General features: G+C 38.0%; 1 protein-coding gene across 5 annotated transcripts in view; it reads left to right on the top strand.

Annotated features, from left to right (window-relative positions):
* kcnc2 (potassium voltage-gated channel, Shaw-related subfamily, member 2) overlaps positions 1-27,717 on the top strand; it is a 70,875-nt gene that overhangs the window by 14,318 nt on the left and 28,840 nt on the right. For all 5 annotated transcript variants that reach the window (XM_079869947.1, XM_079869949.1, XM_079869948.1 and 2 more), the window contains exon 2: positions 24,761-25,676. In XM_079869947.1, coding sequence (XP_079726073.1) covers positions 24,761-25,676 — 916 coding nt within the window. The remainder of the gene's footprint in view (positions 1-24,760; positions 25,677-27,717) is intronic.

Here is a 27,717-nt window from a genome sequence, read left to right as displayed (position 1 = left end):
AGCAAGATTGTTCAGTGGAAACAGCTCTATAAAATACAATAGTGTCATCATCCAGCTCAATTCAGTTCAAGTTTAAAAAAATAAATATTATGTATTCTCTATTACATCACTTATTAGCTTCACTATGACCCAACAATTTGTATTCACCCTATAATGTTTCTTCAGCACATTTTCCCCTTCACGCACCACTGCGCTCACCTGGGACACACACACACACACATACATACACACACACACTCACTCCCATCCATTAGGAACCCCGTCTGGAGCGGACTGGGAAAAAAATGATGGTAGATTTTCACTCGGGCATCTCGCTCATCCCACCATCCATCTCTCCGAACTCTCTTAATAATGGAGCAGAGACCGAGCGGCCGTACCATCTATATCCATTTAGCCAAATTACCCCCAATCCCAGACTAAAACACCACCATTCATGATTCATCAGGTCTCCAGAGCTCGGGAACCGTGACGCCGCACACATGATGTAGTGGCCCGTGAGGACTGGGAGGAGACAACAGGTTTCTGGTTGTAGAGATTGTGCCACCGCAATACATTATTACTCATGCGTTCTTTGTGCCTTGATCGTTTTTTAGAGCAAATGACTGGAGGGATGCAGCCGTTTTTCACACTAAATATGGTTCATCACTGATTTAGCCAACTTTTTACTCATCTTGACGTTTGTAATTTCTTTTGTTCAAACTGCTTTCAAAAACTTTCCACGTCTTACTTTTGGTCATTCAAACAGGCAATTTTAAAGGAACCGATTCTATCTTACGTATTATATCACATATACTGTATGTATAATTATTAAATTATAATATATTTTAAATATTTAAAAAGTATACATTTTGAATATATTCAAAAAAATACATTTTGTTATAATAATAATTATATTTCATTAAATATAAAAGTAAAAATAATACTTTTATTTAAGATTATCTAATATATGAATATATGCATAAATGTATATATTATAGTTGTCTAATTATTATATATTATTATATATTGTTAATATTTAAATATTTAAATTTTGTTTTACATATATTCCAAAATAAATAATAATGATAAAAAACATATATATATATATATATATATATATATATATATATATATATATATATATATATATATATATATATATATATATATATATATATATATATTATACTTTAATTATCAATAGTATTACTATTATTATTATCTTAGAATATATTTCATAGTAAGAATAATAATAATAATAATAATATATAAAATATATATATAAAAAAATTATTATTATTATTATGAAATATATTCTAAGATAATAATAGTAATAGGCTACTATTGATAATTAAATTATATAATATATGCATAAATTTGTTATAATGTATCGGCTATATAATTATAAAATTGTAATACTTAAATATTTATATTTTATGTTTTTCATATATAATAATAATAATAATAATTCATTTTATATCTGTGGTTGTGAAACATAATGTAAAATAAGGGGTTCCTAAGGAAAAAGGTTGGGATCCGCTGCTTTAATGGAAGAAAGCAGCTTCCAAAGCGTCTGAAAGAAATCGGGTGAATTTTGACCGGATATGTGATGTTTATGATGTTAGAAATATGCGTATGACAGACTAAATCAACCAATGACCCTCCAGTTGTCAGTCAGCTAATACTAAGTAAATGCTACGTGTGTGTGTGTGTGTGTGTGTGTGTGTGTGTGTGTGTGTGTGTGTGTGTGTGTGTGTGTGTGTGTGTGTGTGTGTGTGTGTGTGTGTGTGTGTGTGTGTGTGTGTGTGTGTGTGTGTGTGTGTGTGTGTGTGTGTGTGTGTGTGTGTGTGTGTGAGAGAGAGAAAGTTGCCTTAAGCTCGCCATGTGTCTGTCTGATGGCCAAAACGCTAGAGCATAACTTTTGCGTACACCATCAGGTCAGTAAGAGTGTGTGAAAGTCACGTGTGTGTGCGCTTACACACATCAGAAGGTCAAACCTGCGCGAGTCGGCTTTGGCAACAACGGCACCACGCTGTCACACCTGTCCTCGTCTACCCGGCATATCTCTATGACAACTTACGTAATGCGGTCACCATAGCAACAGCTGAATCCCTAGCCTTGGCTCCTTGTGAGGACCAAAACCAAAGAGAAAGAAGATGACAACGCACCCAGATAAGAACTGACGACAAAAGCCGTCTGAAAACAGCTGAAAAATTCATACGCCAATGTGGCGTGCAGATCGCATCGCAAGTCGAAATCTCTGAAAGCGAGATCGCACCTTTTGTTTCAGAGAAGTATTAATAGCCGAGCAGAGGCGACTGTTACTATTTCAGGATGTATTTTATGTGTTCTTGCATGCATTTATTCCCCTTTAGGAAAGCAATGACACATTTGTGCTAGAACTCTTTCTGGAGTGTCGGAGAGATCCGACAGCGCCTCCTTTCATTATCGCATCCGGCAGAAACGTGAATTCATTCATCTTCCATATGCCCAGCCTAATTATCTTTAAACACCCCTCGTCTGTTGTTTTCCAGCAGAAATGGATGCTACTCATAAGCGCTCGCTTCACGCTTTCAATGCAAGTCTTTCAAAAATAAATCAGACAGAAAATGGACGTTTTCTGGCCCAAAGCAGCTCTGATGATTTATTCGAAACATGAGCTTTGTTTAATAGTGAATGTTACTAAGACTAGTATCACTGTTACTATTGCTTATGCTGTATTAGTACTAAAACACACTCTTTGCAAGAACGCAATTTCTTATCTGGAAATACTGAAAGAAATCATGCTATTGCGTTCACTAGAATTTTTTTTATTTAAACAGTAAAAGACTGTTAATTGGTTTACAGCAAGTTCCTTTACTATATACGGCGAAAAACTGTAATAGGTCTAATAGGACATTAAGTAATTTTACAGTAAAATAGGGGAGAGCGGGGCACAAAGGAACGCTTTTTGACTTTCTCAGTTTGTGTAAATCTACTTATGGTTCAGAGTATTTATTTTTTCCCACATTAATTTCCCACATGTCTACTACAATTATGTGTTTTTTATTAATACAGTATATACTTTTTTCTTGATATACCCCGAAAGAATGGAAGTGAAATGTGACAACATGCCCCATAGGTGGGGTACATTGTAACATGTGAGGGGCACATTGTAACATGACATATGACAGCTTAAAATGTTATCTGAGCTAATAAAAAAAATATACAAAACAAACTAAAATATTTTCTAAATAAAATACAATTAAAAAACTTTTTCATATAAAATAATGGCAATTTTTAATAATTAAATATAAACGCATTTTTGAGTTTTGACTACGAACACAGCAAAACACAGCTATACAACATAGTTCAAAACAAATAAATAATTAGTAATTTCTGAACATTGACTCTCAGTCTTTATTCACCCTTTTCTCACGTTTTCTCAATAAAATTAATAAAAGTATAGAATATAATAGCATATTTCTAATAGGGGCACATTGTAACGCAGTGTTACAACATGCCCCCGCCTGCACAACTGGGATTTAAACCCTGCTAGTGTCTTCTGCTAGTTAGCGAAGCATTAAATAACTATCTCAACTGTTAAATAACATATTGGAGATTAAAATAATATCAGATTTGTCTTATTTTAAATAAACACAAAAAATAGAGATGAAAAATTAACTTAAGAAATTTACTTTTGCTATGGTTTAATAAATGTCTATGGATATCTTCCAAAAAAAATAAAAATTTTGGCGGATTTTTTTTCTCTATATAGTGTTGATATGGCAACTAGTAAATACACAGAGTTTCGTCATCCAAGCATGTGCGGAAGTATTTAAAACAAGCGTGTTACAACTAGCCCCGCGTTAGGTTGTGCCCCGCGCTCCCCTACTGTTAAATTTACAGACATTGAGGCAAAAATGAACCATTATCTTCTACTTTACAAAGGAAAAACTGTAAGCTGCATTCCAACAATTCTTCCTGTGAGACTTCACATTTGATGATATTTTATTTAAACAATTATGTTTTAAATGAGTTATGTACATTTGGGTGTTATCATCACAGTGTTTTGTATTTATGTGTATGACACTGTGTGCGTCTTCTGTATATTAGCCTAGTATTTGAGTCAACTTGCGGAAAGACTGTTTCATTCCTCGTTTTTTTTACAGCCTGCACTCTCAGAAAAAAGGTACAAAAGCTGTCACTATGGCGGTACCTTTTCAAAAGTTACACCTTTGTACCTAAAGAGTGCATATTAGTCCCTCAGAGGTACATATTGGTAGCAAAAGTGTACATATTAGTACCTAAGGGACTGTTCGTTTTTTATTTAAGGGGCTACCGGAGGAGTTTTGAGATCTGTAGTAAAAAAATACATGACCCTCCCTTCGCCAGCAATAATTTTTTCTATGACCCTCCAAAATGATTGTGAAAAAAGGCATGACCCTCCCCGATAATTTATTGATTAGCCTACTTCTGGTTTGCGCTTGGCAAAGATGTCCAGATAGCCATTGTTTTTTTACAACCATAAACTCCTGCTTTCTCATCTTACTAGGGCTGTAACGATAGACCAAACCTACGTTTCGGTTCGTATCACGATTTTTGATTTTAGATTTGAAAAAAATCTTGTTTTCTGTGCTGATGCGGTGTGACTCGTTCAACATGTGGGTGGCGCTGCCAATAAAGCATCTAAAAGCTGTCACAAAGAACCGGCAAAAGTAATGATTATGAATATGTCAAATATAGAAAGGAGACATTTTAATTGTTTATTAATAAACAAGTGTTTTCTGTGTCGACTGCAAAGATGAAGTTGACGATGCTGACTCGCGATCTTCGCAGTAGTGAACGCGCCAGAGAGAAATGCACATTTCATACGGATTACATAAGAGAGCAGTCTGTTTTCTTTCGTTTTGAATTGTTCTGTTTAAAAGTAGACATTTCAAGCTTTCTATATATTTCTCAGGTCTGTGAGGCAAGTACCTTACGCTGAGTTTCGGTTCATTTATGAGACGAGAGTCAGTTCACTCGCCGGCGCCTCCGTGTCATGATTATCTATTTTCTACTATATTTACTTAAATCCAGGCAATTGATTGATGAAACATTGATTAAAATTCAGATACAATTAATAAAAAACGAAATTCACTTTAAAAGAAAGGCTTTGTGCTTTCTGTTTGAGGTCTCTGTGAAAGTTTTAAAGTCGCTCTCAGAGCGGTCATGTCCGTAACGGAGAACTGTCAAGTCCATAACATTGTTTTTTTCCTCATAAAAGCGAACACGAAAAATAAAATAAAAATAATATTTTATGTTCTGTGGAGGCCGACCCTTCTTCATCCGGTGGGTATACATCTTTTGGTTTGCGCAGTGTAATTCATAGAATTACTAAAAAATATTTTGCCACCTAAAAGTTAAAGATTTTTTGTGTCACGTCAAATGTGTATTTCGCTCATATTAAATATAAAACGCATGTGTAGACTGATATTTTTCTAATGTCTTGACTCCTTTATTAAGGGAGTATGATATAAACAGACGTGTCAATATATTGGTATTAAATGCTTTTTCTGAGAATTTATATTTCAAGTTTTGACTGCAAATGTCACGTCCATAACGCTGGAATTGACCAATTTTAACGAATTTATCCTCAACTAGTTTTTTGGTCTAGGTCTACGTATTTTATTATGTAGCCTACCTTAGTAATTTAAAGATGTGGTAGCCCTTCATCTTACACATCACACTCCACTGTTATGGTGGCAATTTTCAGTAGATTTACTCACTAACGGGGCCGAGACCGCGAGAGCTACATGGAGCTACATGTAAAAAAATATGCACCAAACAAGCCACTTTGAAATGTTGCTGTTTTCACAAAAGTTGGGTGACCCTCCCCCTAGACTAAAAAAAGTTGGATGACCCTCCCCTCAACAAAGAATAAAAAGACATGACCCTCCCCTATTTTCCTAGTGGTTATTGTAAGGGGCGGGACATTTCCCAAACACACTCGAAGCGCTTGACCAATTACAACACACTGATCCAGCCGACCAATCAGAGCACACTGTGCTTTTCAGAAGGAGGGGCTTCATAGAGACAGGAAGTAAACAGAGCGTTACTGACAGACTGGGAAGAGAGGAGCTGCAACAATGGAGAATATTGGATATGGGACAGAAAAAGGGCATAATGAGTTTAAGAGCTGCAGCTGCCCCCCCCCCCCCCCCCCCCCATAAATTACCATAAATGTTGCTGACTGCTTAAATAGTTGAACAAATAATTAATTTTGACTTGGCACACACAAATCACTGACACACACACACACACACACACATACACACTTTCAGGAGGGCAGTATTGTGTGAGAGTGTGATGTCAGTGCATTTAAAGCATTTTCACATCAAGACTGTCTCACGAGTGCTGAAGTTACACTGAATTATTAAGATGAGAAGTGAAGGCTTGGAAGTGTTTGATATTCTACTTTACGTGGGTTGCTGGCAGCGTGCCGAGCGCGCGAGTTTAACCGGCTTCCCCGAGCGAGCCGGACAGCCTGTCAGAGCGAGCGAGAGAGATTTACTCTCTCTCTCTCTCTCTCTCTCTCTCTCTCTCTCTCTCTCTCTCTCTCTCTCTCTCTCTCTCTCTCTCTCTCGTGCGCATGTGCGGAGTGTCTGTGGGGAGCGTGTGAGCGGAGGAGTGTGTGGCGTTGAATGAGTGAGTTTTTTTCTAATTTTCTCTTCTATTACGGCTGTGGTTGTGTAAATCGTTTGTTTGGATAGTACAATATTGAGTAAGTAGAGACGCTGGCCGATATGGCGGCGTCTCACAGTTTAGATAACTTAACGCGGAAGCATGGCATTAAAGTCATCACTGCAGAGCGTTGCTCGGTTGAAGATTGCACAATTGCAGTCGCTGAAGTTGTTGGATACTCTAGTATTTTGTCTGCAGCTAGAATGAATAGTGCTGTAGTGATTTTTTTGAACAGCGTAGAGAAAGTTAATGATGTTGTAGTGAGAGGGATTATCGTCAACAGTGCGTTTACCCCGGTAATGCCTTTAGTCCAGCCGGCAAAAAGGATTACACTTTCAAATGTACCGCCATTCATCAGAGATGAGATGATTGAAAGAGAATTGATGAGACATGGTAAAGTTGTGTCTAAAATCAGGAAGATTGCTTTAGGGTGTAAGTTACCTGAGCTGAAACATGTGGTTTCATTTAGAAGACAGACATATATGATTCTAAAAAATGAAAATGAGGAGCTAAGCTTAGTCATGAAATTTAAGGTGGACAATTATGATTATTTGATCTATGCAACGTCAGAAAGTATGAAGTGCTTTGGCTGTGGGCAGGAGGGACATATAATTCGTGCTTGTCCTGAGAAGGTTGAATCAGTAGTGCTTCTAAATGAGAATGAGAGTGAGGAGCAGACAGATGTGGGTAGAAATGAAGAACAGGGACAGTCAGCAACTGGTGAAGGATCGAGTGCTGACACAGAAAAGGGAGATAGAAATATTAATGAAGTTGGAAAGGAAAAGGAAAAGGAAAACTTGGAAGAGGTTGTGAATGAGGATGATAAAGCAAACAGGAAAGAGTTTGAGGCAACTGATCCTAAAGTGGTTGTAATAGGAGGTGACGAAGACATGGAAATGGTAGAAGATGAAAGTGTGTTTAAAACACCTGCAATTAAACGGAAATTGAAGAAAAAAGGATGTGGGAAGAGAGTTAGGAAAGAAACTGGAGATGAAATATCTGGAAAAGATGTTGGAGATTCTGAGATTCAGATGGAATCAGAGATGAGCAATGTTGATGAGTCTCAATCCGCCCCAGAAAGTGGGAGTGATTCTTCAGGATCTGTGAATTCAGCCTCACAAAAAAGATCCGTTAGAAGTGATTATACGATTGAGAAAATAAGAAAATTCTTACAAACAACTAAGGGAATGAAAGGAGTGAGAGTGGAAGAGTATTTCCCGGACCGAGAATTGTTTGTTAATTCAGCTAAAATGTCAATGAAAGAGAAGGGTGCAAAGAGTTTGACTGATCAAGAGATTTACAGATTGAAAAAATTTGTGCAAAAGACTAAAATGAATATACTTAACGATGAATTTGAAACAGAATGAGTTCTTTATTTTTCTTGTGTTGTTTTTTTGGTTGCTTTGCCCAGTTTTGGTCTCTATTCATACATATATGAGCACGCTAAGATTGGGCACACTCAATGTAAATGGAGTACGAGAAAGTGGGAAGAGAACAAAGCTTTTTGAATTAATAAAGCAAAAGAAATATGATGTGATGTTGGTTCAAGAAACCCATAGTGATGCAAAAAATGAGACTGATTGGAAAATGGGATGGGATGGAGAAGTTATTTTAAGTCATAAAAGTTCAACTAGTGGTGGTGTAGCTGTTCTTTTTCAAAAACACATGAAACCTTTATCATATGAGGTTGAACACATTGTTGAAGGGCAACTATTGAAAGTTAGAGCAAAATTTGAAAAATTTGTTTTAGTTTTTGTAAATGTTTATGCTCCTGTTTGTGGTCCTGAGAGGGTTTACTTTTTGAAAAAATTGAATGATGCTCTTTCTAGTTTGGAACAAGAAGAGTATATGTTTATGGGAGGAGACTTTAACTGCACAGAAGATGCTAAAGTAGATAGGAACCATAAAGAGCCCCATATTGCATCCCAGCATGAAATGTTGAAACTCATTTCCGAACACGATCTCTATGATATCTGGAGAATATTGCATAAGAATGAAAGACAATATACATGGGCACAGGCAAGAGAGAATTTAATTACCTTGGCTAGACTTGACAGATTTTATTGTTGTAAGCAGCATTTTAATGTTATAAAGAAATGTGTGATTTTACCTGTAAGTTTTTCTGATCACTGTTTAGTTGAATGTAATATTTACATAGCAAATATAAAACCCAAAAGTGCTTATTGGCACTTTAATGTTTTATTGTTGCAAGATAAGTCTTTTATTGAGACATTTACATATTTTTGGAAACAGTTTGGGTTGAAAAAGAATGAATATAGATCTTTACGACAGTGGTGGGATTGTGGTAAAGTGGAAATACAGCAACTGTGCCGGCAGTACACACTCAATGTTTCCAGGGACATTTCCCGGTCAATGAAAAACCTGGAGAGCGAAATTGTGGAACTGCAGAATTCAACAGCATCCACAGGAAACCAAGGGCAGAGTGAACTCCTCAAATTCAAAAAGAGCAAGTTAGATGAACTGTTAGGTGTTAAAACACAGGGCGCACTGGTCCGTTCTCGATTTCAGAGCATTGAACAGATGGATGGCCCGACTAAGTTCTTCTTTGGTCTAGAAAAAAAGAATGGTCAAAGTCGTTTCATTCACTCGCTATACTCAACAACTGGAACAGACATAACAGAGCCCAATGAGATTAGAAAAAGGGCGGTGTCTTTTTATTCAGAATTGTATAGGAGTGAGAGTACAGAAGTGGATGAGTCAGTCAATGGGTTTCATACAGGGTTGCCAAAAGTGCCGAATGAAGTGAATGTTGAACTTCATAAGCCCATTTCCATAGGAGAATTGCAGATTGCACTGCGGAGCATGGAATGTGGCAGGGCACCTGGAATGGATGGCCTCCCTATCGACTTTTATAAGGCTTTTTGGGCAGTTATAGGGGATGATTTGCTTGCAGTACTGAGTGAGAGTCTGGCTGATGGCTTGCTACCACTGAGCTGCAGAAGGGCAGTCATAACCCTGCTGCCAAAGAAGGGAGATCTGAAAGATATGAAGAATTGGCGACCCGTTTCACTTCTGTGCACTGATTTGAAAATTTTATCTAAGGTTTTGGCAATAAGACTGAGGGAGGTGGTTGGTCGGGTCATTCATCACGATCAGACGTACTGTGTGCCTAAGAGGTCTATCTTTGATAATATATTTTTGATTCGAGATAGTTTGGAAGTCTCCAGGTTATTGGGTTTAAATACTGGTCTTATTTCCATAGATCAGGAAAAGGCGTTTGATCGGGTTGAGCACGGCTATCTCTGGCGTACACTGGAGGAGTTTGGGTTCAGCTCAGGTTTTATTGCTATGATTAGGGTCTTGTATCAGGACATTGAGAGTGTGCTGAAGATAAATGGAGGTTTGTGTGCACCTTTTAAAGTCAAAAGAGGGATTAGACAGGGATGTGCATTGTCAGGAATGCTGTATGCATTGGCGATTGAACCTTTGTTGGTAAAAATTAGAAATAATATTGAAGGCTGGTCGATACCACAATCAGGTGAAAAAGTTAAATTATCAGCTTATGCTGATGATGTTATTGTTATGGTTAAAGATCAAAAGGATATACTGATGTTAAAGAAAATTATTGATGATTTTGGCATTATTTCTTCAGCCAAAGTAAACTGGTCTAAAAGTGAGGCATTGGTGTGTGGTGAATGGGATGGTGATCCTCCTAGTTTACCAGGAGGCCTGTCCTGGAGAAAGGATGGAATTAAGTATCTGGGAGTTTATCTTGGGAATGATGCTATGTTACAGAAAAATTGGGAAGGTATTTTAGAAAAAGTAAAAGGGAAGTTAGATAAATGGAAGTGGCTTTTGCCGAAGATGTCATTTAGAGGGAGAGTTATAGTCATTAACAATTTGGTTGCATCAATGTTATGGCATCGATTGACTTGTATTGATCCTCCTATTGGGCTTTTGGCAAAACTACAAGCCATCATAGTAGACTTTTTTTGGAGTGGATTCCACTGGATTGCCCAGAGCGTACTGTTTCTCCCCACGGAGAAGGGCGGACAAGGACTCATACATCTGGCCAGCAGAAGAGCGACGTTTCGATTGTTGTTTCTACAGAGATATTTGACGGGACCAGAGAATGTGGTCTGGAGGAAAGTAGCTGATATAATCTTTAATCAAGTGAGTGGATTGAATTTGAACTCAGGACTCTTTTTAACAGACTTTGGCAAACTACAGTTTAGTACGTCGATTCAATTCTACAAAGGACTTTTTAATGTCTGGCAACTTTTTAAAAAACAGAGGCAAAACACAACATCTCTGTACTGGCTGCTTGAGGAACCTCTTGTTCATGGAGCGAGGTTGGATGTGGCTTGTGAAGCCACACCAGGACTATCTCAAATACTGTGTTCATCCAAAACATTAAAGTTACATCATTTAATGGACATTGGTGGTCCTGAGCTATGTAATTCTCAAGCTGTGGTTTCTCATTTGGGAATTCATTCTGTACGACAAGTTGGTAAAGTGTTAGAGTTATTATTGCAAAGGTTGACAGTGGAAGAAAAAATGGTGTTGAAAGAATATTATGATGGCAAAGTGGTTTATACTACTTCAGATCCTTTTCCAACAATTTTAATTACTCCTGATTTAAAGGGTTTAAGCGGGTTTTTTTTGGATTTGGAGGGTCTGGAGAATTTGAATTTTCAAGATGTTCAAAGTAAAGTGTTATATAAATGCTGTGTAAAGATCTTAAACAAAACAATTCTTAAAGAACGAAAAGATACAGTGTGGAGAGAAAAACTGGGGTTGGAAGATGATGTTAAACCTGTATGGAGAATTCTTTATAAACCACCATTAGAAAAGCACACTGGTGATCTTCAATGGAAAATATTGCACGGCACAGTTGCTGTTAATGCATTTGTGAGTGTTATCAATTCTAATGTGTCTGATGAATGTCCTTTCTGTAAAATAAGGGAAACGATTTTTCACTGCTTTTTAGAATGTTTAAGATTAACGAGTTTGTTTAGTATACTGAAGTTAATGTTTTTTAATTTTGGTGACAATTTCTCCATTCAGAATTTCATTCTTGGTCCATGTTATAGAGCGTCACAAAAAAGTAAATGTCAATTGCTAAATTTCTTGATTGGACAAGCTAAAAGAGCTATATATATTTCAAGGAAGAAAAAACTAGAAGGTTTAGTGGGGCAGAAAGTTGAGACTGTTTTTAAAAATTTGGTGAAAAGTCGGGTTCTGATTGATTTTAAGTTTTATAAGCTGGTTAATGATTATGAAGGGTTTTTGCAAAGGTGGGGATATAATGAAGCTATTTGCACAGTTGTGGATGGAATGTTGTTTTTTGATTTGGTGTTGCAATAAGTATTAGAATACGGAAGAAAGAATAATATGTGACAAGAATGTGATTAGAATGTAACAATTGCAGTGTGAAGTTCTGAGAAATAAAAGTTGTTGTTAAAAACTCAAACTCTCTCTCTCTCTCTCTCTCTGTGTCATGTGCTGAGGGTTTGTGTGTCATTTGCATTCAGTTTCAGTTCGTCTCCATCTGTTGTTATTTCCATCCTTTCTGCTCACATCCCACGGACACACAGGATGACCTTTCATTGTTTAGATGTGCGTCTGTGAGATCCGGCGCTGTGTGTGTGTGTGTGTGTGAGCGCATCTGTGAGGGAAATCCCTGCGTTCTGTGCCAAACGCACTGTTGTTTTCTCCCTGCCATCCTCCCCAACTCTTCCCGTTCCGCTTGTCTTCTCGCTCACCCCTCGTCCTCGTTACGGCGGAGAGAGAGGGGTGCGGTTACCATGGTACCCCTGATATGAGAAGAAAACACAATGACAGTCTTTGTGGATGTGGAGACACACGATCGGCTGCTGCACCTTTTTATAACCTACAAAAACACAGAGGGAAGCCAAGGAGAAGCTCTGCCGTGTGTGAATCCTAGGGAGATGCCAATGTAGGCAACATTTCAGGAAGCACATTTCTTGTTTTAGCCCAATTCTACAACATTTACTCTTGGTTATTCCAGCATGCATTGTGTGCACTGTGTCTTTAATAAAGTGAACATGAACATTTTAAACCATTTGAATCTCTTAATACACAATCCTGGGCTTATTTTGGATGACTGGTCAATGCATGTAGAACATAATGTCAATCAACAGCAAAATAACTGTTTAGTCGTTGTTTTTGATTGCTAGGCAATGCAGCTTTTGTAAATTCTTGCCAATTGCAGTAATTTAATGTTGCGTTGAAGGTTGTAATGAAGGTTATATCTGCAGTAGATGCTGTGCATAAACCACTGGAATCAGTTGGATAAGTGCCGTCCTAAATTTATTTTCATTAAATATTCTATTTCACACACGCTTAATAAATAAATGTTTGTAATGAGTTTAAACATCTGGTCTTTGTGCATTCGTGTTTTGCACACGCGACCGCTCTCTCGCTCGTTTCTCTGATGAGCAACATGCAACAAACCACAGTGATGCAAATGAATTAGTGAGATGTTAATTACTCCCTGATCACAGCGGGTTTAAATCAGCCAATCAAGTGTCCTCTGGGCTCTCTGAACGTTTATACAGGATCTCCTCCTGGACCCGTGCAAATGTTAGATTAATGAGAAGGGAAATAGCCACGTCCTGTCTGATGACATGAAATGCTACTCGTGTGTTCTCGCGAGAGCACAAGTTGAATTTGCTCTGCGAGTTACTGTGGCGTCGAGTAATGATGCTCATTAAATATGCCCTTGTATCCGAGCTGCACCAATCACAGCGGGTTATCTGATATAGGCGGGCCAGAGGCGAGATGACGACAGCACTCGTCCTTCGGATGAGACGTTAAACCGAGGTCCTGACTCTCTGTGGTCATTAAAAATCCCAGGATGTCCTTCGAAAAAGAGTAGGGGTGTAACCCCGGCATCCTGGCCAAATTTGCCCCTTGGCCTCTGTCCATCATGGCCTCCTAATCATCCCCGTATACTGATTGGCTTCATCACTGTCTCCTCTCCACCATTAAGCTGGTGTGTGGTGGGCGTTCTGGCGCAATATGGCTGTCGTCGCATCATCCAAGTGGATGCTGCACATCGGTGGTGGTTGAGGAGATTCCCCCATCTATGTAAAGCGCTTTGAGGTCTCAGATAAAGCGCTATATAAATGTAACAAATTATTATTATTATTATTATTATTATTACTGTGTCGTCGAAGTCATTAGTAAACATTGCAAGATGGCTATGGATGAACACCAGTTGTTTGAAACGGCTTTGGCCGCTACAATGAACGAGTTAGACTTGGCTTTTTATCTAAAAGAGGAACAGAAGACGGCGCTCAAATCGTTCCTTTGCAAGAAGGGTGTTTTTGCTGTTTTGCAGACCGGATACGGCAAGAGTCTAATCTACCAGTTAGCTCCGCTAGCTAAGCGTATGTGGCTTGTTGTGATTGGTCGTAGTGTTATCCAATTGCGTGCAGGGAGATTTTCAAATGCATGTTTGGTGCCGCCCCTCGAGCTGGCCGATTTTCATTAGTCGACGCCAGACCATTAATCTTTCAGATTTGGGTCTGGATTTCCAGGCTAATGAAATGCAAGGATGCATTTAAAATGTTTTTGTTACCAAATCTGTGCACGTTTTCATAGTTTCCGTATTATTATTTGAAATTACATGCACCACTGGATTGATCATTGAAATGACAAATAAGAGTGAATTTGAGCATGTGTCCAAAATATTTCGTCACATTCAGTTTTGAATTGCATTAATCACGTAAATGATTCATCCTTTTTAAATTCAAAATTTGCTCATTGTTTAACATCCTAATGTCAAACAGTTGTCAAATATAAAATATTTAGCTACTGACCTCACACTTTTTCAGCGTTAAAACCTGAAGCCCCGCCTTGTTTGATGTGATTGGCCATCTCAGTCATTTTGAGATAGCCAATGAAATGCCCATGGAAGCTTGTTTCCGCTACAGAATAAAAAAGGTAATTGCGACTTTTTATCTCACAGTTCTGACTTTTTTCCTGTAATTTCGAGTTTACATCTTTCAATTCTGACATTTTTCCTCAGAATCAGTGAGTTATAAAGTCATAATTCTGAGATATAAACTCGCAAACTCTGAGAAACAGTCATAATTCTGAGATATAAACTCGCAATTCTGACTTTTATAACTCACAATTGCAAGTTTATTACATTTCTGAGAAAAGTCAGAATTGCGAGATATTAACTAAGAATTACAGTAGAATTACAACTTTATATCTTGCAGTTGTGAGCATTAGAATTGTGACTTTATCTCTCAGAACTATGTCTTCATATCTCACAATTCGGATTTTTTTTCTCAGAAATGTGAAACTCGCAATTGCAAAGAAAAAAAGTCATAAGTCACAATTATGTTTTTTATATTTTATTCAGTGGCAGAAACCATCTTCCATAAATGTGCATTTAAGTAAAAAGAAAAAGTTTCAAAATTTGACTATTCAAATTAGAATATATATATAAAAATAGAATATATAATTCTAGATTCTAGTGTTAATGGGGTTTGTGTGTTCATTGTTTATAAGGTTTTTCACGGCCCGCGTGTCTGTCATTAGAGCGGGAATCCTGCCGTGAGATCACACACATGATCAGGACATCTGCCACTACCTGCAGGGACGCCAGCGGGACGGTGTGTGTGTTTGTACGGGAGCTTCTGACGGTACAGTAGGAACCACCAGGCCGGTGACGTCACTGACACGCCGTTTAGGAGTAGGAGTGATGAACAGATGGCTAATACGACTGTGAGCACAGATCATATCAGACTCGCTGAAAGACACATCTCGGGCGTTTAGGAGAGAGACACGACAGAATCTGTCAGTAGATTCTCTGGATCAGTGTTTGTTGCGCCGCTATTTGGTGTCAAAAGGAATGATATAATGACAGCATACGTTTCTCTTGGGGTTTTTTCCTGGCTGTGTGCAAAAATAAAACACTATAGTCTGATTCATGAACAGTTGACTCTTATGAGTCGATTCTTTTAATGAATCACTGGCAAATTATTTTGAATGATTCATTAACGTTGACTGGATGTTTAAATCACGTAATTTATTGTAATGATTTTATTTAAAAAAGAAATTGCGTTTATAGAGTTATGTTTATGTAATAGTTTGAAGAAATTATTTCACTGCAATATATTTAAAATGACTTATTTTGAATTGAACAGTAGAATACATATTTTTATATGGCAGAAATAATAGAGTATTAGCCATAATAATCATACTAACCATACTAGTAAGATTAGTATGATATTAATGTAAATTCATTACATGATCTGCTTGATTTAATCAGCAATTGGAGTCGTGTGTTATGCCATTCTCAACATATGAAGTGCCTCCGCTTGCATTTTGCCCATTGGCTTGAGCACATAATCATGATCTCAGCATACTGATGAACTTGTGTATACTGAGAGCCCTGAAAACTTGATATGACGTTGTGATGTGACTTTAATGGAGTTTAGATGGGCATGGGCTGATCTCTCCGGTCTGACTGTCAAAAGCCCATCAAGCTTTACTGAAAGAGCATGAAATGAATTAAACAGCAATTGCTGTGGAAAGAAGAGGAGATGGCCATTTATAATGCACAAAACAGAAGAACACCAGATTGCATGCTTATATATGAACAGACACACACACACACACACACACACACACACACACACACACACACACACACACACACACACACACACACACACACACACACACACACACACACAGGCTCTGTTCAGAAACACAATGAGCTGCCTACAAAAACAGCATTTTTCATGATTTCACAATTATGAGGTTCCTTTTGAGTTAAGATTCTGCCTATGAAAAAAGCCACAGACACTTTTTTTTGTCCCATAATGCATTTCTACGGGGTCAGTGAAAGTAGATCCGTCTGTTCTCTAATCGCTCTCGCGGTACTTTGATGTCACACACGAGATCGCGTCAAGTCGAACACAGCTTAAGTCTGATTTTAGATAGCAAACAAAGTGAGACAAATGGGGATTAATATAATAAAAAAAACTAATTATAAATAATAGCTGGATATGCACCGTTCCCCCACAACATTTTGTGCGTTACTCATTTTAATGCTTATTAAAGTAACTTCTTGTTAGATTTGCAACATGCTTTGTTTGGCAAGTGACCTGCAATCCCACAATGCACTGCAACAGAGTCAGTGGAAAAAAGCAAGATGTGGAATAAAGTGAATCAATTGCATATATTTTATATTTAAGTGAATGTGTATAGTAACGTTTTTATCATTAAAAACATGCTGCGACTTAAGCCTTAAGTTTACTTTACAAAAGTTTTGGTTCTTGTTCTAAAGTTCCCAACTAGCAAAAAGTCGTCTACTAGACGTTGAATGGACGTAAATCTTCAACGTCTAATTTCGACTTTTCAACATTGAAAACAGGTCGATCTTCAACATCTTGATGGAATATGTAAAACTCTTTACATTTATTTGAGATAATAATGAACATGGTTTGGTAGTTTGCTTTTCTCTCTATTTAAGCATGTATAACAGACTTATCCTGTCTTAGATGATCAGTTGAAAACATGTAGTCAAACAGTCGGGCCGAAACTACTAAGTTGATCACGTCGTTATTTTTAACCATATTTCAGCGTTGAAAGACAGTAATTGTTTACTGGGTTTGCATGCAATGGCGGATCCGCTACTTTTCCTCTTCTATCCTTCCGAGCGAATGTTGTATAAATGACACGACCCAGTGCTGCCCTCTGATGTCTCGTAGAGTATTAATAAAGCCATTGTACTGTGCATGTTTCGAATGTCCACGGTTGAGTATACTTTAAAAGCTGAGTGCGAGACGGAGCGGAACACAGAAAATATATTATACAGGGGCCTTTATATTGCAAAGTGACTTATGATGCAATTAATATCAATCGCGCAAAAAAAAGTTTCATGAAAAATGTTACTTGAGCATATTAGAATGATTTCTGAAGGATCATGTGACACTGAAGACTGATGCTGAAAATTCAGCTTTGATCACAGGAATAAATTAGATTTAAAAATAGATTCACACAGAAAACAGCTGTTGTTAATTGTAATGATATTTCAGTTTTTACTGTATTTTTGATCAAATAAATGCAGCCTCGTGGCCGAGCATAAGAGACTTCTTTTAGAAACATGAAAAAATCTTACCGACCCCAAACTTCTGAACGGTAAGACCAATAAAAATAGTTTATTACAATATTGTGGGTTTGTATAGCATGCTGATTAACTCTCGCCAAAATTGAACCCAGGCTCTTTTAATCTACCCGAGGCAAACTTTCGTGTAAAAGCATAATTAGGATGGAAACGCCACTTTTAAGTTTGACTGTATTTTTGTTTTCGGTCAAATTGCCTTGTGAATGGGAGTGATTGGGGCACGACTATGATAGCATCAAAATCACTATTTTTAAAACACTAAGAAGGCTCGACACAACATGAAACTTTGCTGGAAGTATCACCAGGGGCTCTACACATGAACTCCAGCATTGAGAACATTGTTTGTGTGCACAGAGTTTACTAAAAAGAAAGATTTTGTACGACTCACTTTATCAGTTAGTGTTTCCGGTGGCTGGAATTTTGTCAGTCAAAAGTAGTCGATCTCCGAATGCAACGTAATGAACTGACTCCATATGAGGAAATGTCATGAACTTATAATTTCAATGAAAAGCATTATAACTTAGATAAAAAATTATCCGTGAGTTTATATGGAAACAAGCTTTAGGAGCTTTCCATCTTTACTCTCCTCATGTTACGTTGCATTCGGAGATCGACTACTTTTGTCTGACAAAATTCCAGCCAACGGAAACACTAACTGATAAAGTGAACTGATAAAAAGATCTTTCTTTTTAGTAAACTTTTTGCACACAAACAATGCTCAATGCTGGAGTTCATGTGTAGAGCCCCTGGTGACACTTCCAGCAAAGTTTCATGTGTCGAGCCTTCTTAGTGTTTTAAAAATAGTGATTTTGATGCTATCATAGACGTGCCCCATGCACTCCCATTCAAAAGGCAATTTGACCAAAAACGAAACTACGGTCAGTCTTAAAAGTGGCGTTTCCATCCTAATTATGCTTTTACACGAAAGTTTGACTCGGGTAGATTCACAAAAAGAGCCTAGGCTCAATTTTGGCGAGAGTTACGCTTTAACAACTGAGTCAAGTCTCCATGTGAGGAGCACTGTTTGTGTCATGCAGAGTTGCTGTTGTAAATTGTAATAATATTTAAGTTTTTACTGTATTTTTGATCAAATAAATGCAGCCTGGCTGAGCATAAGAGACTTCTTTCAGAAACATGAAAAAATCTTACCGACCCTAAACTTCTGAACGGTAAGAACAATAAATAGTTTATTAGAATATTGTGGTGTTTGTATAGCATGCTGATTAAAAACTGAGTCAAGTCTCCATGTGAGGAGCACTGTTTATGTGTCATGCAGAGTTGCTGTCCATGTAAAGACTTCTAAATAAGTCACTTATGAGCTTTTATTCCTGTTAGGATGATGCCTTAGAAGGCAGCCGCTGGTGTAGCTTGCTTGTTTTTGGAGCAGATCCACAGGCACCTTTTTTTGTGCATGACCTACATAAGAAGTTGCATGCCGGGAGCGAATGTGATTGTTGAACGTCCCTCCGCTCGTGTGAAAGGACTTCCCGCTCCTGCTGTTGAACAGGGACTATAGGACACACCTGTAGACGTGATTCACACGTATAACTCACCCACAGACACACATCTCAGGACTGAACCTCCGAGCAGATTTCCTCTGAAAGCCATTAGTGGCTCTGATGTGCTTTCAGCCTTCATCGTTCTCCTGCCACAGGGATGTCGTCCAGACCCCTGATAAGTGCGTGAACTACTCGCAATACATTAGTCGGATAATAACAGAGCTGTCAGCGAGAGTGTGTGTGTGTGTGTGTGTGCATGTGGCTGTCAGCGATAATATTTGAGTGACTGTGAATCACAGCGTCGCAAATAAAGCCGTGACAAGACTTGATTCTGGTCTAAAATGACGATGACACACTTCATCTGTATTCATTACTTCAGACTGTTTTATGTTCACTAGTGTCCTACAGTACATGTTCAGTGGTAGTATGTGATGCATTATGCAACAGCGAACATTTGAAACATGTTGTCATCAAATTACTTCATGCAAATTTCAGTATGCTGATTTTCTGAATGCATGGATGCAAACACTAAATTTGCAGTATGTAACAAAGCACACCACACAATACTGTATCCCACAATGCAATGCGCGATACCTAACCTTTTGTGTGATAAATTGTTTTTTTTAAAGCTGAAAAACCTTCAAACTTCCAGCTTATTAAACCACTTTCTTGGCAGGCTTTCTCAAGCCAATATCAAATATCTATTATTTTGCTGTCTAAGAAACTAAGCTGTTTTTCCCTTCCTTCCACGTTTGACTATTGTGTCATGTGCAGCATCATGTACATACTGTGTCTCAGTCCGTCTACTCATACTATGCCCTAAAAGTATGTAGTCTTTTTGTGAAGAAAAAGAAGAGTAGGCAGATTTTGGGAGATTGAAATTGCACTGTCTCTTATACATGCATGCATTCTGTCACTGTAAACCGGCCTGTCAATCATCTTGTTATAAAATTATTCTATGCATTGTACTCATTTAGATAGCCAAGTAAACGTGTGTGTGTGTGTGCGTGTGCGTGTGCGTGCGTGTGTGTGTGTGTGTGTGTGTGTGTGTGATTTAGATGGGGTGTATTCTGATAATCATGCTCAGAGGAGTCTGACACACCAGGGTCTCGTTGCCGTGGAGCTTTTCCTGACACTGTTGCCTGGGAGACGGTGCCGTGTCTGCCATATGTTAAGAGCTGGGGGTCCTGAGAGAATCATCCACAGGTGACCTTCAGTCACGGCCAAACACACACACACACACACACACACACACACACACACAGATTCAGATACGTCTACAACTTCACACGCGAATCAATCACCATTTTTAAGCAGCTTTGCATAAAAAGCAGAACTTTCTTTTATTAGCATCAGAACCTGTCACATAGACAGCACTATCTATGGCACGACACACACATACACTTCGGGGAGTGCAAGAAGAGTGCATGTTTGATCCATTTTCCACGGACTTAAAGGAGTATAAAGCCTCTATATCAGCATAGAAAGCACCTCCAACGTCAATACAGATACCAGCCTCTCTTCAAAGGAGCTCAACCCCTTCAAATAGATTTTTCTGTCATGCGGGACATATCCGAAATTTATTATTTTTATTTTCCAGGTGTTCTAATCCATCCACTGCAACTGTCAAATGTACACTAAATATTGTTGCTCCTGGGAAACTGCTTTTTTTGCTTACTGAGCTGCATTTTTTAAACCTATAGTGAGCTGTGCTGTTGTCTTCTCTGCCTTATAAGGCAACATCCTAACTGAATAAAACCTCATAAGTGGCTGATTTAAAATACTGTAAATGATCAGGCACATCTCAGTTTTAGATAGATATTGTTCATTATAATTGTGCATCTTTAATGGTTTTCTAGCAATACTTTTCAGTATTTTTGATTTCTATCCACCATCTGCTTCGAAATTTTTTATTTCTGGTATTCAGGGATATATATTTATTTTAAAGTAAGGTTGTAATGCATGCATGTACTTGCATATGCATATATACACCCCAAAATTAATAATAAATTATCAGAACAGTATTCATGTATGTGTATATAATATAATGAATACATTAATTTACGTAAAATATGTTTTTATTGTAATTTTTTTTATTTTAATGCATAGATATAATTGCGCGTGTGTGTGTGTGTATGTATATGTATATATATATATATATATATATATATATATATATATATATATATATATATATATATATATACACATACACACGCAATTATATCTATGCATTAAAATAAAAAAACACACATATATACATTAAGGCATTAAGTTCAATTTCCAAAATATGATTTTTTATTCCTCTTTTTAGTCAACTTTAGCATGGGTGTCTAAACTTATGCATAGCACTGTATGTGTGTGTGTATATATATATATATATATATATATATATATATATATATATATATATATATATATATATATATATATATATATATATATATACACACACACATACAGTGCTATGCATAAGTTTAGACACCCATGCTAAAGTTGACTAAAAAGAGGAATAAAAAATCATATTTTGGAAATTGAACTTAATGCCTTAATTAAAAAAATTAGGAAAAATCCAACCTTTAAGGACACCAATTTTCTTTGTGAATGAATAATGTATCGTAAATAAATAAATGTTCTTCCTTAAAATACATGGTGCATAAGTGAGTACACCCCTATGTTAAATTCCCATAGAGGCAGGCAGATTTTTATTTTTAAGTATTTTTAAAAAAATTTTTTTAGGATACTATGCATCCTGATAAAGTTCCCTTGGCCTTTGGAATTAAAATAGCCCCACATCATCACATAGCCTTCACCATACCTAGAGATTGGCATATATATATATATATATATATATATATATAATATATATAATTTTTTTTTTTTTTTTTTTTGTGTGTGTGTGTCTTTATTGTAATAAATGCATGCATATGATTTGTGACTTTTTATCTCATAATGTCACTATTTCATATTTTAAATGTTACGTCACAAATACCTTTTGCTTTTTTTTTGACTGAGGCACAAATCTACCTCCATAGAAATTGCAGAGACATTTATTTGTCAGGTGCATAAAAATGCAGCCTACAGTAGTTGAGCAGCTCACCAGGTTTTAGAATCAGAGCAAATGAAGCCCTATAAGGCTGTGTTCAAACTGCGATAAGAAGACGTCACGCGGCGCGCTGTCATATGGAAGTAAACACGGATGACATTCAAGTAAGCGATTGTGCATTTATTTATAGTGTGATCTGCCGCAGAACCCAGCAAACTTATGCACAGGCAATATTACAAACAAAGACGGGGATGTAAAAAGAGTTTTTAAACATTTATGATGTTTTTCTTGTGTATATAGAGCTGTCACTGTAACACTTATAAGTTCTGACACATAATTGTCTTTTCATTTACTTTCACAACTGTCCTAATCATTTCTGCTATGTAAAAATCTTTGAAGTGACTCCCATGAGCGCAGAATTGTGACGGATGTCGATCAACAGTGACGTAAAGGTTGCATTAATTCTGATATGCGGTTGCATTGCAAAACATCTGACTTGTATCAGATTTAGGACCACATATTGAAGTGGCCCAAACCATAATCGAAAAGATCAGATTCCATTCAGTCATGAGAAAAAGCAGATTTGGGCCACATTTCCCTGCAGTCTGAACGTAGCCTATAAAGTGTACACATGAAAGTATAGCTAAGCTTTAGGCTGCTTGCTTGGCTAATGAAGTCACGGGGTATAAAGCGAGGTTAGTGTGGATGTGAAACCCCACACAGATCCCTGCCAGCTGCGTTCACTGCCAAACCCCACATTAGACTTCTGAGGCCTGCGGTGGATGACAAGATCATTAGATACTGCTTACAAGTGTACCGCACGCGCAGTAGACCAACAAAGACCCTATTATAGTGCGTTTGGAGGTTGTTTTCATTGTCTGATCCCATAATGCTTCGGTCCTGATCATTTCTGCTGGCTTTGCAGTGATTATAGCCCTCCAGATGAGTTAAAGCCTCATTAGGACGCTAAAACAAAGCAAGAGTAAAAGCGAGAGACAGGCTCCTTTGAGACGCTATCCAGAGGGGACAGGCTGTCCCGCGCTGATGTCTTTTCACATTCGGCAGAGCCGGCTTCTGCCTTTAGCGACACTTTGACTGGAGATTTCTCAGTTCTGTGCTGCTGATCTGGTATTCTAGCACTTGCACATCACAGGCTCGCCGTGAATATAAGGGGTGAGATACGAGCGCATAATTGAGTAATATTGAGTTATGCGAGTGTGTATGTTTGTGGTTGAGTGACGGCACACGGGGTCTGTTATGATGTGTGCTTTCTGAATAATTGTGTGGACATTAAGGTGATGTGTTGACAGACGGGACGGGAGTGCTGTTGTGTGGGCTGAACGCAGCTGCTACAAGGTCTGACTCACTCATTTGACGGCTTTTATTGACATTAAATATTACACGCTGATGACCGGCCAAGATACTGGAAGAGTGTTTTGCTTTGTTGTGCCTCACATTATCGTGACAACAGTGGTGGAGAGAAACTCACTAAAAGTGCAATGCTATTCATGTCACGATGAATGCTGCTGTACCACAGACAAGCAATATATCTGAGACAATACTGGAAATAGATGTGCCTTCCCAAAAAGTTGCACCTCTCTCTCATATGAAGCTTTGGGAAATGCTTTTTAATAGGCTGTCCAAATGAACCGATTCACAAGAATGAGTCTGTTCCTTTAGGTGGTTCATGAATCAATTCAAAAGGGTTATTGGCATGGCATTTTTTTGTAATAATATAGAAAATAAATCATATTTATTACAGTAATTTTGTGAAAAAAAATCACTAATTGTTTTTGCCAAATGAATACTGTTCTGATTCCAAATCAATTACCGCTGTGTGTGTGTATATATATATATATATATATTATGTATGTGTGTGTGTGTGTGTGTGTGTATATATGTATTATATATGTGTGTGTGTATATTTATTTATTTATTTATTTATTTATATGTGTGTATATGTAATGTGTGTGTGTTATTTTTATACGTATAACATCATACTTGTATAAAAATGATAAATATGGAATATTTAAATTATGTTAAATATTAAAGAAAATCTTTGATGTATAATTTATGCTTTTTATAAGTTATAAGTTATATTATATCCCAAATAGCTACAGTTTCCCCAACACTGCTTGGCAAAGCTTTCACAGGCTTTCATAGAAATATTCCAAAGTCCTTGAAAACACAGCATTTTTAAGACTCAACAAATAAAAACAAGGACAACTGGACATTGAATAACAGTATAAAGACCAAGAGCTCACGTCCTACCAATAGTTGCTAATGGATGTCAGCGCCATTCAAGCTAAACAAGAGCTGACCTCGTAAATATAGTGGCGTTGTTTGAAACCGCACTCACTTCTCTGTCTCTGTCTCTCTGTCTCTTTCTCTTCCCAGTTCATTGCATTCGCCTCCTTGTTCTTCATCCTGGTTTCCATCACAACCTTCTGCCTGGAGACCCACGAGGCCTTCAACACGGTCATCAACAAGACGGACGTGTCTCGCAACGACAGTCTGCAGTACGAGATCGAGACGGATCCGGCGCTCACCTACGTGGAGGGAGTTTGCGTTCTCTGGTTCACCTTCGAGTTCCTGGTGCGCGTGACGTTCAGTCCGGATAAGCTCGAGTTCGTCAAGAGCGTCCTCAACATCATAGACTTCGTGGCCATTTTGCCGTTTTACTTGGAGGTCGGATTGAGCGGACTTTCCTCCAAAGCGGCCAAAGATGTTTTGGGCTTCTTGCGGGTGGTGCGTTTCGTGCGGATCTTGCGGATCTTCAAGTTGACGCGCCACTTCGTGGGCCTTCGCGTATTGGGACACACTCTCCGCGCGAGCACAAACGAGTTCCTGCTCCTCATCATCTTCCTGGCGTTGGGCGTGCTCATCTTCGCCACCATGATCTACTACGCCGAGCGGATCGGAGCCAGTCCGACCGACCCTACGGCCAGCCAGCACACTATGTTCAAGAACATCCCCATTGGCTTTTGGTGGGCTGTGGTCACTATGACCACTTTGGGCTATGGAGACATGTACCCTCAGACGTGGTCTGGCATGGTTGTGGGCGCACTGTGTGCCCTCGCCGGCGTGCTTACGATAGCCATGCCGGTGCCCGTCATCGTCAATAACTTTGGCATGTACTACTCGCTAGCCATGGCCAAACAGAAGCTCCCCAGGAAGAGAAAGAAACACATCCCTCAGGTTGTGCAGACTGGCTCGCCGTCTTACTGCAAAACTGATCTGAGTACAGCATGCAACAGCACGCAGGGAGAGCTGTGCCTCGGGCAGAGCAGAGGACTGGAGCGCCACCGCTCAGGTGAGAGCCTGTTCAACACATGCCGTCATTTCAAGTCCTCATGAAGTTTTTTGTCTTGTAGTATGAATATGCTAGTCTTACTGTTATCTATAAGCTATTGTGCTCCAAAACAATGACGAAATTTGCATTTAGAAGATGTAAGCATTCAAAACTCACAGTCTCTCACTCTGCACTTCAGCTTAGGGCTATCGAAAAATGATCACGATGTAATGTTTCATATCGTTCAGTGTCGATGATTATTGACATTTTTTATAACTTTTTTTTTTGTAAAGACGAGTAGAAAAGTTGGATTTTTTTTTTTAATCCACATTATTAAGGCAAACAAATTATATTAGTTTTAGCAGTCAAAAACTAAATAAAATGTAAACAAAAATATCTTCTTTATGCCTTATATTAAGATAAAAAAGTAAGTGTTAAAGAAACTCTCGAACTTAATTAAAATGTTACAAAATGTGTGCAATGTAGTGTGTAAACGTAGAACAATCAAGGCAAACTTTGAGGTAGATCAACATCTGTAATTAGTAGGGGTGTAATGGTTCACAAAATTCACGGTTCGGTTCGGTACGGCACAGTGGTGTCGCGGTTCGGTACGTTTCCGATACAGCGAAAAGAAAGAAATGCCAGAGAAATTTCCTTGATTTGTTTTTTTGTTTTTTATTAAAAGAAAAATGATTTTTAAATAAGTGTGAGTTTTCCTGCATCTTGAAACTTTAAGTTTTATAAATGGGGGTAATCTTTGAAGGATGAACAAATAATGTTTTGGTCATCACATTAAAAAAAAGTTCAGAAAAGTTATGTCCAATCAAATCCTCTCTAGAATCTGAAGCTCCGCCCCCTACATTATAAATAGACGCTGAAGCTGCGTCTGAAATCAGTCACTTGTTCACACATTTACTATTTTGTGTATGGTGAATGGCACATAGTGCACTATATAGGGTATAGGAAACGATTCAGACAGTGTAAATATGCTCTCCATTGGGGCGAATGAAGTCTGGTTTCAAGTTAGTGTTACGCAAACCGCCACAGTGAAATGGAGGAGATTACGAGGAGAAACAGTTAAGAGATTTGGAGGAAACTGCGGCTTTACCGAGCTCAACGGCTCTGGCCGAGCTGTGATATAAACTAAATATTGGCTATTTTAAAAAAAGGGGAGGAGCTGATCGATATGTCTTTTCGTTTCAATGCACTTCAGTGAGTCTATAACACATGTAAAGGTGGAATGCCACTTTGGGAGTCACTTTCTGGATGTACTCTGTTTTCATATGTGGATCCGCAATGAAACCGCAGGGGGTTTGTGAGTTGATGAAAAGCTAATACAAAAAAAAAAAAAAAAAAAATCACTCTGAAAATGCTAGTAAATTTCACTAATAATTACAAAGAAAAAGCACATTGAATTAAATGTGAAATTTGAAGTAGATAGACTGAAGTGTTTTTTTTTTTTTACAGTGTAGTTAGTTTTATTGCATGTTAAACTAAACTAAATAAATGGAGTTGCACAACAGTGTGACAGTCACATGCCACAAATGCCCTGTTTACACCTGGTATAAAGATGCATTTTGGTCGATCGGATCACAAGTGGACGCCACTAAATACAGGTGTAACGGGGTCTAAAACGTTTTGAGCTTGTCCACTATCAACCACTTTCAGAGATAGACGAAAACGCATTCGACCGGATTGCTTTCGTGTAAACGCTCATGTGATTGAATGTGTTCAATGCCTAAACATTATGGGAAGAGCTCTAGCCAGACGGGATTTAAACTTTGTCGGCTGAAGACCCAAGTTTGGTTTGAAGACGGAAAACTTACCAAGCGTACCAATTCTCTCACCATTCCTGATTTCTAACACACACTCACAGCGTTCGACTGGTCTTGTGTCCGTCAGAGCAGAAACGAAAGCTGCTGCCCTGTGTGTTTTACCATAGTCTCTGGTCACGTTCATATGTAAATTGCGCAAGCTTATTTTGTCCATTAGATTGAAAGATCTGAAAAAGCCCATACATTTACCCTCCCCTCGAAGAAAACAGGATAGAAGTGGATGAAAG

The sequence above is a fragment of the Squalius cephalus genome (assembly GCF_949319135.1).
Source record: "Squalius cephalus genome assembly, chromosome: 4".
Lineage (NCBI taxonomy): Eukaryota > Metazoa > Chordata > Actinopteri > Cypriniformes > Leuciscidae > Squalius > Squalius cephalus.
Note: the sequence above shows the minus strand (reverse complement) of the source record. Positions and strands in the feature narration are given on the sequence as shown.